Source organism: Chanodichthys erythropterus, chromosome 3 (assembly GCF_024489055.1).
Source record: "Chanodichthys erythropterus isolate Z2021 chromosome 3, ASM2448905v1, whole genome shotgun sequence".
Lineage (NCBI taxonomy): Eukaryota > Metazoa > Chordata > Actinopteri > Cypriniformes > Xenocyprididae > Chanodichthys > Chanodichthys erythropterus.
In genome coordinates, this window is record NC_090223.1 from 52,279,083 (window position 1) to 52,292,822 (window position 13,740).

Sequence of the window (13,740 nt, forward strand, 5' to 3'; positions counted from 1 at the left end):
ACTCCACCTACATTAATCTGCTAACTCCCCGACTGCTTTGTCAGACAAAATGGTGGATTCGGCATTATGATTGGTTAGCTCGCCTGTCAATCAAACCCCTGGCGAAGGGTCAATTGGGTTGTTTCTGCTACACAAAATATTTGAGTTGGGTTTACAAAGAAAGTTGTGTTGGTATAACTTGTAAAGTCTAACATCTAGTGATAAACTTTGGGATTCTATCTGTGAATCAGGATACACAATGTTCAGATCCAACAGATCATCCCCCAATTTTTTTCTTGGCTTTTCTTTGCCATGGAAAATGTACCTTACAAACACACATTTACAGTGTCATGAATACATTCAGTTTAGTTTGTATTAGTTTCTCTTTCATGGACTTTTAGTTTCTCACCAGTTTTCTGTTTCCTTTGTTCCTAGTTTCTCTACAGTCATTAGTTTCCATGGACACTCATTCAATCATCACAGCTGTTCTTTATTAGTTTATCATTCACTGTGTATTTAAGTTCCTCCTTGTGCTCCATTCAGTTTTCCGGTATTGGTTGTGTTTACACGCTGTTTTGTGTGCTGTTACGCTTTGGATCTACCTGTATTTGGTTTATTTAATAAAGACTGTTGTTATTAGAACTTTCTTCATCATCTTTGGAACTAAAATGTGACAGACAGCAGCCAGAGAAAAACTAACGTTAAAAAAATCAAGGATCAAGAGTAGAGGTCTTCACAGGTCCATTTAGATCTGAAAACCCGAGGTCCAACCCAAGCGGGTTCGGGTCCAAAACTTTGACGAGTGCCTCGGACATGGGTGGGGTTCGGTATTAGTAACCTCAGGTCTTGGGTAATTTAAAAAAAAAAAGTGCTTTTTCCGAATGGACTTGAGAAGACCCGAATAATAAATTTTAATCATCTTATCGTCAGGTAATATTACACCAAAAGATATAGGATGTAATTAGGTTACAATGATGGGTGATTGACATTTCAGCACTTCAGTGCGTACTTGCGCGTTCCTGTCAAGTGCAGTTTTGAGAAACGCACGTAGAAAAGGAACAAACGTTTGTAACCTTGCACACAGAAATCCATCTTATAGCTATGAGATCCATCAGGAAAAGCCACTTGCTTCATTATGCTGCTTGTTCATGCAGGGCTTTTCTTTTTTATGTGCAGAAGCCCTTTGCTGGAGATGAGGTAAATAGTTGAAGACAATACTAGTGAATGATTTATTAGGCTTTCCTTGAGCTAACTCAGAAATAACTTGTATCCATTGGCAGGCAATGATATAGAGTAATAAGTAAATAAATGGGTTAAATGAAACTAATGTAGCAGTAGCCAAATCAGTCAGCAGGACACTGGGATTTTTCCTGACTGTGGGGCTGCAGGCTGTGCACATATCAATGTAATTTACATTCAGTTCCAGTTTGGTTCATGTTGTCGGGTCAGGCCGGATTCAGGTCTAATTTTATTGGGTCTGTCTTGGGTCGGATTTTTCTTAAAAAAAAACAAAAAACAAAAAAAAACATATATATATATATATATATATATATATATATATATATATATATATATATATGTATATATATATATATATATATATATATATATATATATATATTGTTGCATGCTGGGTAAAAAGTGATTCAAGTTGGGTACAGATTTTAGGACCTGAGAAGACCTCTAGTCAAAAGCCCAACTAAAGCAAACACATATCACCATAATGGTGACTTTAAACTAAATGGGCAACAGTTTCCACACACTGTACAAGTAAATATATATTTTAAATAAAAGCTGATCTTTTGAACTTAATATTCATCAAAGAAATAAAATAAAAAAAATGTATGAAAAATATGCATATATCAACATTGACAATAATAAGAAATGTTTCTTGATTAACATAGCATATTAGATTGATTTCTGAAGGATGACGTGACACTGAAGACTTTTAATAATTAATAATTCTGAAAATGTATTAATTTAATAAATCAATTTAACCTTACCCACACAGCAAAAGAACTCTGGACCATATCCGTAAACGGACCCGTATCAGTGTCTACTTGCGCGCAGTGACAGATCCGCAACGAAGGCGGATTTTGGACCGTTTGGGACCCGCAAATTAATACAACCGTTACAGTAAAGGCGTGTGTGCCTCCACGGATCCGACATGGGTCTGCTCAGGATCCACTGATTGAAAGTAGAATTTACGGTGCCGCCCGGAAGCAGAGCTGATCCTCTGGGCGGTGCCAAAACAAATGTGTCAGTCACGCGGGTTTGGCGACTTGAATGCAGGTCCACCTAGGAGTCTCCTGCTGTGTAGTGATGGGCAGATCGAGGCTTCATGAAACACTGAAGCAGTTGAATCAAATGTGCCGTAATGATTCGAGGCTTCGAAACAATCTGACACCCGTCTCCACGGTGACCCCTAGTGGTCAGAGCAGTGCAAATGCAACAAAACTCAGGCCAAACATGCATTAAAAATACACTTTAACAAATGTATTGCAAAAGTTTTATTTAAAGTAAAATAAATTAAATGGAATTAACTAATCATCTAATAAGATTAAATATAGAGTGTCCGTATAATTTGTGTTCTTTTATCAACTTTAAAGGCTTGTTTCTCTGTTCCATGGCTCAAGTTAAACAGGCCAATAAGAGATTAATAACTACCATTATTAATCTTAATTATTCTAATGTATAATTAAAACATGTACAACTGTATAAAACTGATCGGAGATCAGGTAAAACCATAGGGTAAAGCTAGACACTTGTTCAATAGTTCAATAAGCTCACTTTATCATCGCCCTCTGTTGGTGAACCATTGAAATTTCGAACTGTTTCGAAACAGTGATGACGTGATGAAGCCTCGTTTACTAAAATCACGTGACTTTGGCAGTTTGATACACGCTCCGAATCACTGATTCGAAACAAAAAGATTCATGAAGCTTCGGAGCTTCATGAAGCAATGTTTCGAAATCGGCCATCACTACTGCTGTGTGGGTGACTTAACATTCTGGTCTTTCCAGCAGGGTCTCTTAGCAGTACATGACTGCTTTTTGTATCTGTCCGAACTTACATGTACTCATTGTTTTGTGTCACAGTGTTGGGCGGTCTGGAGTCTCGTGGGGTCCTGAGAAAGATCAGCGATATGTTGGAGATAATCATGAAGAGGATCGACACCCTATCGAAAATGAGCAACAACAGCGAATCCCACAAACTGGAGGAGCTGAGCTCCGCTCTCCACAGGTGCAACTTCACATTCATGATTACCACGCAGCAATAATATTCTCAGCGACATTCTTGAATTCAGATGTCACTTGCTGCCTTCAAGTCATGTAGGGATAACTGTATTTACGAGATGAGCGTACATGAACGGCATCACAATGTTGTAATTGCCAGTTATCTCCTTGTTTATCTTTTTGCTGTGTGAAGTGAACAGTAGCAGTTAGTGCATGGTTCAACTGAAAATGCAGTTCAACATGGCTTGAGCACAAGTTAATTAAGTTACTGAAATTACCAACTAAAAAGGAACCAAATGAGATTTGACTAAAGAATTTTTAAATTGAAGAATTGTATTTGTTTCACTATGCTGAAACACAACGATTTGCTTTCTTACATGTTAATTTTTAAACCGTTGTCCACTTCCAAGAGAATGTGAACACTGGTTTACATACATTTTGTGTATATGATGAGGAATAGCTTGAAAAAAGCTTGCCAGAAAACACTCGTAGCTTCTGGTTAATGAGGCAACTGGCCAGCATAATCAAAACACATCTGCCATCATTTTCTGTGGCTGCATGAGAATAAAAAAATAATATACACTCAGAAAAAAAATAAATAAATAAAAATCAATGGGGTTCTATATAAAACCCTAGGTTTCGTGATGCAGTTTATGCCAAAAAGGTTCTATGTATGGAAAAAATGTCTTAAATGATTGCAAAATTTCTAGTGATAAATTGTTTATGAGCTGTTTAATTCCTAAAATTTAATAAATTAAAACAAAATGAATTAATTTAAACTAAATTCATAACCTTTTATATATGAAGCGCCTGAAAGAATCCTTAATTGAAGGTACTTTATAGAACTTTTTCTTCTAAGAGTGCAAAAAATAAATAGAGAACACAGAAAATACACTTGTGCAACCCTTGGCCCTCACAAAAAAATGCTGTCTGAGGAGTGAAGCTCAACTCATCCATTTTAGTACATCCCTGCTTGAACACACATCACACCATAGTTCATAAGTAGGAAGTTCCCAACAGGTCTTGAAGGCAGCAGTAGTCTGAATGTTTCAGAAAGTCAACTACTTGCTGATGAGTTAGTCAAGACACTTCCCAGAGTTTTCACCTGTCTCCATGGAAACAGATGCCTGTCACATCAGAAGTTCAAACAGTTACTGGTGCCTTGGCTTTCCTTGTGATATCTTCAGACATCATCTTATCTTAGAGGATAAAAACACCCACATACCCCAGGTATACAATCTTTGATGAGCATCAAAGTCGTAAACTTTCTGTTTCTTCTGTGTCACTGAAAAGTAATCAGTGAAGTGATAATTTAAAGCTGAAGTGCATCATTTCTGCACCTCTAGTGTCACCAGTGGAACTGCAAAAATAATCAATATTTTCAAACTCTGTGCTTTCACAAATTACCTGATTGATATTTTTGGTATATACACAAATGTTAACTCAAGCAGCAGTGTTCGGTCTATTTACCAATGAGATACCATTCACACATCGAAACCAAAATACCCTAAACTCTGTGATGTTAATCAACAGAAATTACCTTTTAAAAGCTGTGCCGTCATCCAAAAAATGTTGTGACAGGCATAAAGGTATGTTCACACAGAAGATGTTTTTGCTTTTAAAAATTAGTGACAATAATATTAGGGGTGTAACAGTACACAAAAATGACATTTCAGTGCATACCTCGGTTTTAAAGCCATGGTTTGGTTTGTTTTTTTGGTCCAGAAGGGGGAAATAACATTTTTAAATAGTGGTTTATTGAACAAACTGTGCCTGTTTTTAAACTGCAGATTATGATGTTGTTGTATTTGGGGAAGAGATTTGAACACTCCTGGATAAAATATGTTTGCAAAATATTTTAGAATAAGGATAGAATTATTGCGTTCCCATTTCTAATCCGCTTTGTTTATTTGACGTGCATGCATGCGCCATCACACGTTCATAGAATATTTATTACTTCTCTTCCTTTGAAACCACAAATAGCTGTGATTTCTTGTTGAACCGCTGTATCAATAGAAAGATAATTGTAGCAATATCAGTCAAGTTCTAAGGCCCAACCAAAAGGAACACTAATCACCATAATAGTGATAAAACCATTTTAGGAAATCAACATTTTTATTTATTTTTTTAAGTTAAATTTACTAAGTCAACTCATGTGATGATCTCTCTCTCTCTCTCAAAAACACCAAAAAAAAAAACACCAAAAAAAAAACAAAAAACAAAACAAAACAATGACGGCGCAGCATAGCTGCACGAGCCTATGGCGATACAGCGCGCCAACGAGCCCGCCAAAGCGTTTCACCATAGGATTTCAGTTTTCTCTCCTTCAGCAACGACTACACATATATTCGCTGTATTTCGCTGAATGCCTTCGCCGCCTGGAACGAGCTCTCTCCGCCATCGAAGAGGCACCGCAGAGGACCAGCTGAGACCGCCGACTGCAGCAGCGCCCTCGCAGACTACCGCTCTCGAGCCGCCGCTTCCCGCTACCGGCCGCCTCTCAGCGAGTCTCCTGCCGCCATCCGGCAAACAATTTAAAGAGCTATATCCAGCGGTTTTAGCCACATAAAAGAGCAATTTCTCCGCCGTTTTCACGGCGTTCTCTCGCTCTGTGGATCTTCGCTCTCTAGCAGCTGTTCACCGCCGCCCTCGTGCCGCCTTCAGCATCTGAGAGCAGCTCATCCCCTGCCGTCTTCCGTGGGGAGTAACGTTACAGAGCTTATTTTTCTATTTCTCGCTGGTGTTTGCTTTAAATGCCATTTCCTCAAACACGTCATTTGCCGGGTCCGCCCACGCAAACTGCTTTCATCGAGGACACGTGCTCTCACTACGGGAGCATGAGAGCGAGCTCTCACTCAGCTGAATTTGACATGATGCTCTCCCCTGACTTAGGCGAGACTCATGATACATTTTTAATTTGATTGAGTGTATTCTCCATATCTCTGTGCGCGTCCCTTGCCGGTCCCGCCCCCGCAAGCCGCGCCCATTGAGAATTGTGACATGACATTCTTCCCCGACTCAGGCAAGAAACATGTTATACTCATTTAACGGAGCATATTTCTGCTGTTTGCTGAGTTGTCTACGCGTTGCTTGATGGTTCCGCCCGCAAGCCGCGTTCATTGGGAAATATGACATGATGTTCTCCCTCTTCTCGAGTGAGACCTGTTATATTTATATATATTCAGCTGATATAGCAGATTTCTGCCAAAGTTTGTTTTTTCTCAGCGCGTTGCTTGCTGCTGTCGTCCCGCAAGCTGCGTTTATTGAGAAATATAACATAAAGTTCTCCCCCGTCTCAGGTGAGACCTATGTTATATATATTCAGTTGATATAGCATATTTTCCTCTTGGTCACTTGCCGGCCCCGCCTCCGCAAGCTGCATTGAGAACATATGCGCTCAATGAAAAGTGAGCTCTATGCTCACTAACGCTCGGAACTATCATATGCTTATTGTGCTGGACCTCTGTTCACGTTACTGGCTGGCTCTGCCCCGCAAGCCGTGTTCATTGAGGAGGAGCAGTCTCACACACCGCTCTCCTGAATATGACATGACCCCTCTTTCTAAGCAGCATAATTTCTGTTTACTGAGTTTCTCAGCGTGTTCCTTGCTGGTTCACCCTGCAAGCCGAGGATGCATGAGCATTTCCTGGTGTTTTTATAAATGCCAAATCTCTCGGCGTGTGTCTTGCCGGCCCAGCCCCTGCAAGCCACGTTCATTGAGGACGTATGCTCTCTATGAGAGCACACTCAGTGCTCATTATGCTCAGCTAAGCATTATATATGCTCTCTGTGTCAGTGCACAGGCCCCAACATTGCGGTCTGGCATCCGACACAATCCAGTCCCTTGCACGCGGGCTGAAGCTGGCAGGCCATCCCCGGAGTGTCAACTGGAAGTTGGGGATAATAAATCACGGCTACTCACTGCAGTTCGCCCGAAGACCCCCGTGCTTCAGTGGTGTGGTTCCCACTTCAGTAAAACCGGACGACGCTCACGTCCTCCATGCCGAAATTATATCTCTTTTAAATAAGGGAGCCATAGAAATCGTTCCCCTTCCAGAGAGCGAGTCGGGTTTCTACAGCCGTTACTTCCTCGTCCCCAAGAAAGATGGTGATCTCAGAACCATCTTAGACCTCAGACTTCTGAACCACTCCATCATGAGACGGAAGTTCAGAATGTTAACGTTGAAGCAGATCCTCGCCCAGATTTGTCCCGAGGACTGGTTCCTTTCGCTGGATCTGAAAGATGCTTACTTTCACATCCACATAGCTTCCCATCACAGGCGATTCTTGAGATTCACCTTTGAGGGAGTGGCTTATCAATACACGGCCTTCCCTTCGGGCTGTCACAAGCTCCCCGCACTTTTACGAAGTACATGAACGCAGCACTTTCCCCTCTGAGACAAATGGGAATCCGGGTTCTGAATTATCTTGGCGATTTGGCTCATACTGGCCCAATCTCGAACCGAGCTAGAACACCACAGATCCGTGCTCCTCAGCCACTTACAGTGCCTGGGACTCAGGGTCAAATTTGCCAAGAGCTCACTACTCCCCAGCCAACGTCTCACGTTCTTGGGCGCAGTTTTCGACTCAGTCCACATGAGAGCTGTAGTCTCGCCAGAGCGCGCCCTGGCAATTCAGAAGCTTGCAGCATCCGCCAGGAACAAGCCTTTGGTGGGCTCGTTGGCGCGCTGTATCACCATAGGCTCGTGCAGCTACGCCGCGCCGTCATTGGTTCAAAAAGTTTTCTTCTTTGAACCAATCGACGTGCAGTTACACTGCGCTATTGAAAAAGGCTTCAGTGAGGAGGAAAAATGAGCTTTTCCCCATACGCAGCACCCGTTCCCGTATCTCAGGGAACCGAGGTTATGTACGTAACAGAGTACGTTTTCCGTTTCAGAATGGGAAGGCATGTCAAACCCAAGAAAGCAGGTTAAGGCAAGCCTGTTTCTAAAAGAGTGGTAACTTTTACTCAGTCAGTTACCCTGGTAACTTACTCTGTGAACCTAACCTGATCGGGAGCAGGTTTTCTTTGGTAAACCCAGTTTATTTTGGTCTCCTCCCCCTTTTTAAAGTGCAAGTGATGTTCAAATAGTTCATTCATTCGTTCATGCTGCAAAGATGCTTTTCTGATTTTTTTTTGTTTTGTTTTTTTGTCCTATTTCAAGTACAAATATCTAAAAATTATTAAATCAAGATGAATTTTCTATATAAGGAAATCATATAAGATATTTAGTCATGTTTCTTCGGGAGTTCTAAATTAAGTGCATTTTATTTGAGTAAAATTATCAATATCTACCAATGTGGTAATAAAAATAATCTTAATGCAAACGCAAAACAAGATTATTCGGAGTGTCTATTACATCAAATTTACAGTAGCCCCGCCCAATAATGTCACACAAGGTTAAAAACAATGCATGTAATTTACGGCTTCAGTGGTGTAAGAAGAAGAGTGTTGGGTGCTGAGAATTTCCTTGTGATGTGATTGCCGAATCTGCCTTATGTCGAGCTCGCTCTTCTTCCTTTTCCCATCACATCAGAAAGGCATTTATTTTAAATAAAAATGAAAGTAAATTGCTTAACGAGTGTTTTTTTTTCTTTTTTTTTTTTCTCTCTCTAACACATGGGATGGAAATGCTGATTTAATCACAAATGTTTTATGCGATATTCAAATTTTGCACACAAGTTAAATTTGCAGCATTGGATACATAATGCAGTCCACAGTCATGCCAGAACTCGTTTTTTGTTCAGTCTTTGTAACTACTACTCTTTGTAACTATGCAATTACATTTGCTATATAGTAAATAGTGAACGAGTGAACATTGTTTAAAATACTGTCATGCCTCTGATGCTTATATTATCTGATGAGCTCACTTTCCATACAACTGTACACTTTGTTGCTGTAGAAAAAAAGTCTTAGATCACCTTATTGTAGCTAAAGTAACTATTGCAACAACCAATGTAGAAATAAGGTATATTGACTACACTGGCTGAACAAAGTCATCATTCACAAAATGTGAAAGTCAGTCCTAATAATTGAAAATACAGTGCAGATTGAATTGAATGCAGCATAAGCAAAGCCTTAGAGCCTTTACCTTGTGTTTTCGAAATGTGTCTGTTGAACTGAAAAATCACCACTGAAGTTCTTTATAAAGCTGATTTGATTTGTGTGGATCCAAGACTACAGAAGGTAAAAAGCTCTGACAGTATCTAAAAAAAGAAATCTCAGAAGTGCAGTGAATGTAGAGTCAAACATGCATGTGACAGCTCCGCCTAAGCGCTTTATTGTCTTTGAGTGTGAAGTCAGAAAGGTCAGGGTTCAGATGCCGTGGTTTTGTGAGCGTTCAGCCCTGTGCTGTGCAAAGGTGACATTTATTGGGGGTGACAGAGTTGCTCACAGAGGGGGTGCTGTTTGCTTCAGCGTGTTGCTGATGTAGCTGCAGGGCACAAGGTTTCATGCGAGCTGTATTATGAAGAAATCAAACTCTTGGTGTGAAACAAAGATGACAATGCATTCCCTGAGCTTGCTAAAAGACATTTTCCTGTCTCTGAGAGAGAATCTTTAAGTCTCTTGAGATAACTGAAATAAAACCTATTGAGGTTTCATTAAAATAGTCTCAGATACAAGAGGAAAAAAAAAGTCAAAAATAACTAGAATGTCACAAAGCTCGAGGAGAATTACAGTGGGTACAGAAACAACATTGACAACCTGACAAAAAAAAAAAAAAAGTTTAGGATTTTGTTTTTGCTGTGGTATAATAACACAGACAAAGTCAGAGCATCGAGAGATTCAGACTAACCACTGAAACATACACAGCTAAGATTATTCAATAAACTCTTCCCTGGATTTCTGAGTCAGACTCTAAGTCTAATAGAAGACTGATATCTTCCGGAAGTGATTTGGGTCGGATTACTATGTCTGATATTTCTGAAGTGGATATCCATCCAATTTAACAATTTGCCGTTATCTGCAAGATATCAGCACAATCTAACAATTTAATCAATTTGTAATTGATGGCCTGCATACACCCATGAGACAAACACTTTTAAACATCGTATTGTGTCTTTCCAGATTTTGGGTTAATATTTTGATATTTTATATGGTCAAAAATACAAACAATTCTATTATTTTGTTATTTGCCATTCAGTTTATATTATTTTCTATTTTAAGTCAACATTCTTGCACATTTTCACATTCAAATATTTGTAATGAATTTTAAGTAAATATTGTTGTCAGGAACTGCTTAGAGACACACAGGTTGAGGATCCAAATGCAGTTGTTTTGGGGGGGCAATCCAGAATTGTAATCCAAAAGACAGGCAAAAGATCAAAAACCATGACAATAAAACCAGAAAAGCACTCAAAAATGCAGTGGTAACACAAACAAGACTTCTCAAAGAGTGAGTGAAAACACAGGGCTTAAATAGGCAGGCATTAACAAGATAATTAGACACAGGTGCAAGTAATCAAACATAATGAGTCCAGGCAATGGGTAATGGGAATTGAAGTTTATAATGGGAAAACAAGGGAGCATAATAGTTAAAGATCTGAGCTTGTAACTGAGTTCAAATTCAGAAATAGGTGATTCTTCAACTTTGTATCCCATCACTAACAGTCCCATTTGTAACTTTGTGTAAAAATGAACATACACATTACTTTACTTTACCTACAAAAATGGAAAGTTGGTAACACTTAAGGTCCACAGTATGGTCCCATTAGTTAACATATGGTAATACGTTGACTAACAATGAGCAATACATTACATATGATACAGTATTTATTGACTAATGTTGTCAAGAAACCTTATTGTAAAGTGTTAAGTGATTATTTTACTCTTTTGTCGGTTATCATTAATTAAAAATCTAATAAAATAACTTTAATGATCAATATAATTACACATAAAATGAGCTTGAAAATAATAAACGCATAGTTAAAACTTTCCTAAGCTGTTTTAATGTTAGCTTTATTTAACAAAAATGGTTATTAAATCTTAGATTTAATAAAAATCCACCCTGGAACAATTAAATGAAGCAATGTTTCCCTTTCATTTTAACCCAGGTGTTTTAATCTCTCAAATCATTTCTAGACTGTCAGCAACAATGGAATTAAGTTACTTACTTAATTGCTGTAACATGTTTTTCTCTCAGGGCCAGGCCTAAACATGCTGCATGTCATTTTCATTATCTATCTATGTAAATGGTGTCAGTGCAGAAGCATCGCTATTTCATGCTCCAAGCATATTTCAAGCAATTAGCATGTCCAATAGGTAACCGCACCATTCAAGGATGCTGCAATTCAGTTCCACAATAATAAAGACACTTCTGCTTCAGTAGTGGCTAGAGGATACATCTTAAGACATTGTGTCTTCTCATTTCTCTCATTTATTAGTCACAGACACTGTAAGGTGTGCCTCATTTCCATAATGCATATTTAAACTCATCTTTTCTCACCCTCATGTCGGTCTAAAGTCTTATTATTTTCTTCTGTGGAACACAAAACAAGAGAAAGTGGACTGTGATTTATACTGCCATGCTCAAAAAACACCAGAAGGGATTATCAAACTAGTACAGTAGCCTCATTTTGGGTGAACTATTTCTTTAATAGCTGGACATAATTTCTTTCTCTCTCTCTCTCTCTCTCTCACTTCTGTTCATTTTTCCAGATTCCAGCCGGTAGGTCTGGTGGAGCGAATCCAGGCCATCGCCCAGAACGTTTCTGACATGGCTATACGTATGGAGCAGATTCTCAAGAATACTAACATCCCAGGCAGAGGTGAATCTCTCACTTATGTTTAGGTGGCACAAACCAAACTTTCTTATTGTAAGGGTTGTTGTAGGAAGGAAAAATCACAAAATTTTAATGTCAAAACATTGGTAACACTTTACAATAAGGTTCCATTTTTTCACTGTCAAACCTCACGACTCCACCCGCCTCTGGATGAAGTGCTTCCATCTCTGTTTGTTTGCAATGCAAAGGAAAATAAAGAACTGGTTGTTTGAATAAATATAGTATTTTCTTTACTTGATTTGCTGGTCAAAAAACTTGTAACTCCATTTGAGCTTGATTTTTGGTATGTATATTTGGTATAATGACACATGCAAGTGTCTGACCATATATAAAGCCACAATATCAACTTTGACAATGCATATACAGACAAAAAAGTCCCAATAATCTCATATTAGTCTTTTCTTGCATTTCAAAAGAGATTGATTAATATCTAAAGCTATGCATAGATTTGCAAAGATACCTAAATCTGCGATCAAAAAGATCTAATGATCTGAGCTATGATAGGGACATGTATTTTATATTTCCATACCCTTCCATACTTTATAATTCACTATACATCAAAAATGGTCTCATTGTGTCTACACTTGAGTATAAATTAGGTCCATTAAGTACTTTTTTTTTTTTTTTTTTGTCTGATTACATATAACAGCACACAAGATTGATTAACTCGCCAAAAACTCTGATCTTAGTCTCTTTATAGTGAGCCGAAGTCATATTAAAAAGCGCTGTTTAAAATTAGACATGAAGAGGTCTGGGCTCAATGCCATTTTGCAGGACAACACATTCGCTCTTTATTATTTAATGCAACTTGATTGGACTTCATCGCAATAATGCCAGTCATCTCTTGCCGTTATTTGTACAGCGAGGCACTCTGTAGGGTTAGATATCTCTAAAGTTTGCCAACAGAGTTTGGTAAAATTCCAGCAGGATTTTTTAGCGAGCATATGTGCAAGCTGTGTGGGAGGTTTTATTAATGTAAGACAAACATAATTCTTACTTCTGATCTGCCATTTGGACAGAAAGTACAAGGATTCTGCTGAAACTCCATTTACTTTAAGAGAACTTTAATTTCGAAAAGTAGCACCTCAGTGTGCTATTGAAATTGTATTTTTAATGATTTTTTGAACATTTCTAATTGTAATATTTCAGGCTTGACATTACAAAAAATCTTTTGCTCTAATGTCATACATGTGAAAATGCATGTATCAGAGTATTAGTAGACTGTTAGATTAGTGTTACATGTGTGAGTTACATACTTACAAAATATACTTATAGTTAGTAGAACATCTGTTTCAGAACCGTAAAAATAAAGTGTTAGCAGATATTAAGCAGACTGTCACAATTATGTTCTAGTTGTTCCTGTTGAGTCTGTATGAGTTCTCATTAGTTGCTATGGTTGCTGATTAGTTCATCTTTGTCCAGCTGTTCCTGTTTAGTGTCCTCATTTACTATGTGTATTTATACTCCCTGTTCTGCTTAGTCCTTGTCGGTTACTGTTTTTCAACATGTCGTGTATCTTCTGTCTTCGATATTGGATTAAAGACTAATCATCATCTCCTTCATTGTGCACTTTTTAAGCAACCATACCATGACAAAATAACCAACCCTCAAAAATGAGTGTTAAAACAAACTAACTATGGACTCACCAGCACTGCGTCTCCTCCTTAACCCAGAGAACTGAAGGTTGCGGGAGTATTTGGGCTGGATGCTCGGACATGGCGGTCTCTCCCTCACAGCCTGC

The 13,740-nt window shown here is 38.7% G+C and overlaps 1 protein-coding gene across 2 annotated transcripts in view; it reads left to right on the forward strand.

Moving 5' to 3' along the window:
* LOC137017955 (alpha-1,6-mannosylglycoprotein 6-beta-N-acetylglucosaminyltransferase B-like) overlaps positions 1-13,740 on the forward strand; it is a 138,164-nt gene that overhangs the window by 35,454 nt on the left and 88,970 nt on the right. For both annotated transcript variants that reach the window (XM_067382761.1, XM_067382760.1), the window contains exons 3-4: positions 3,078-3,222; positions 11,875-11,966. In XM_067382761.1, the coding sequence (XP_067238862.1) occupies positions 3,078-3,222; positions 11,875-11,966 (237 nt within the window). The remainder of the gene's footprint in view (positions 1-3,077; positions 3,223-11,874; positions 11,967-13,740) is intronic.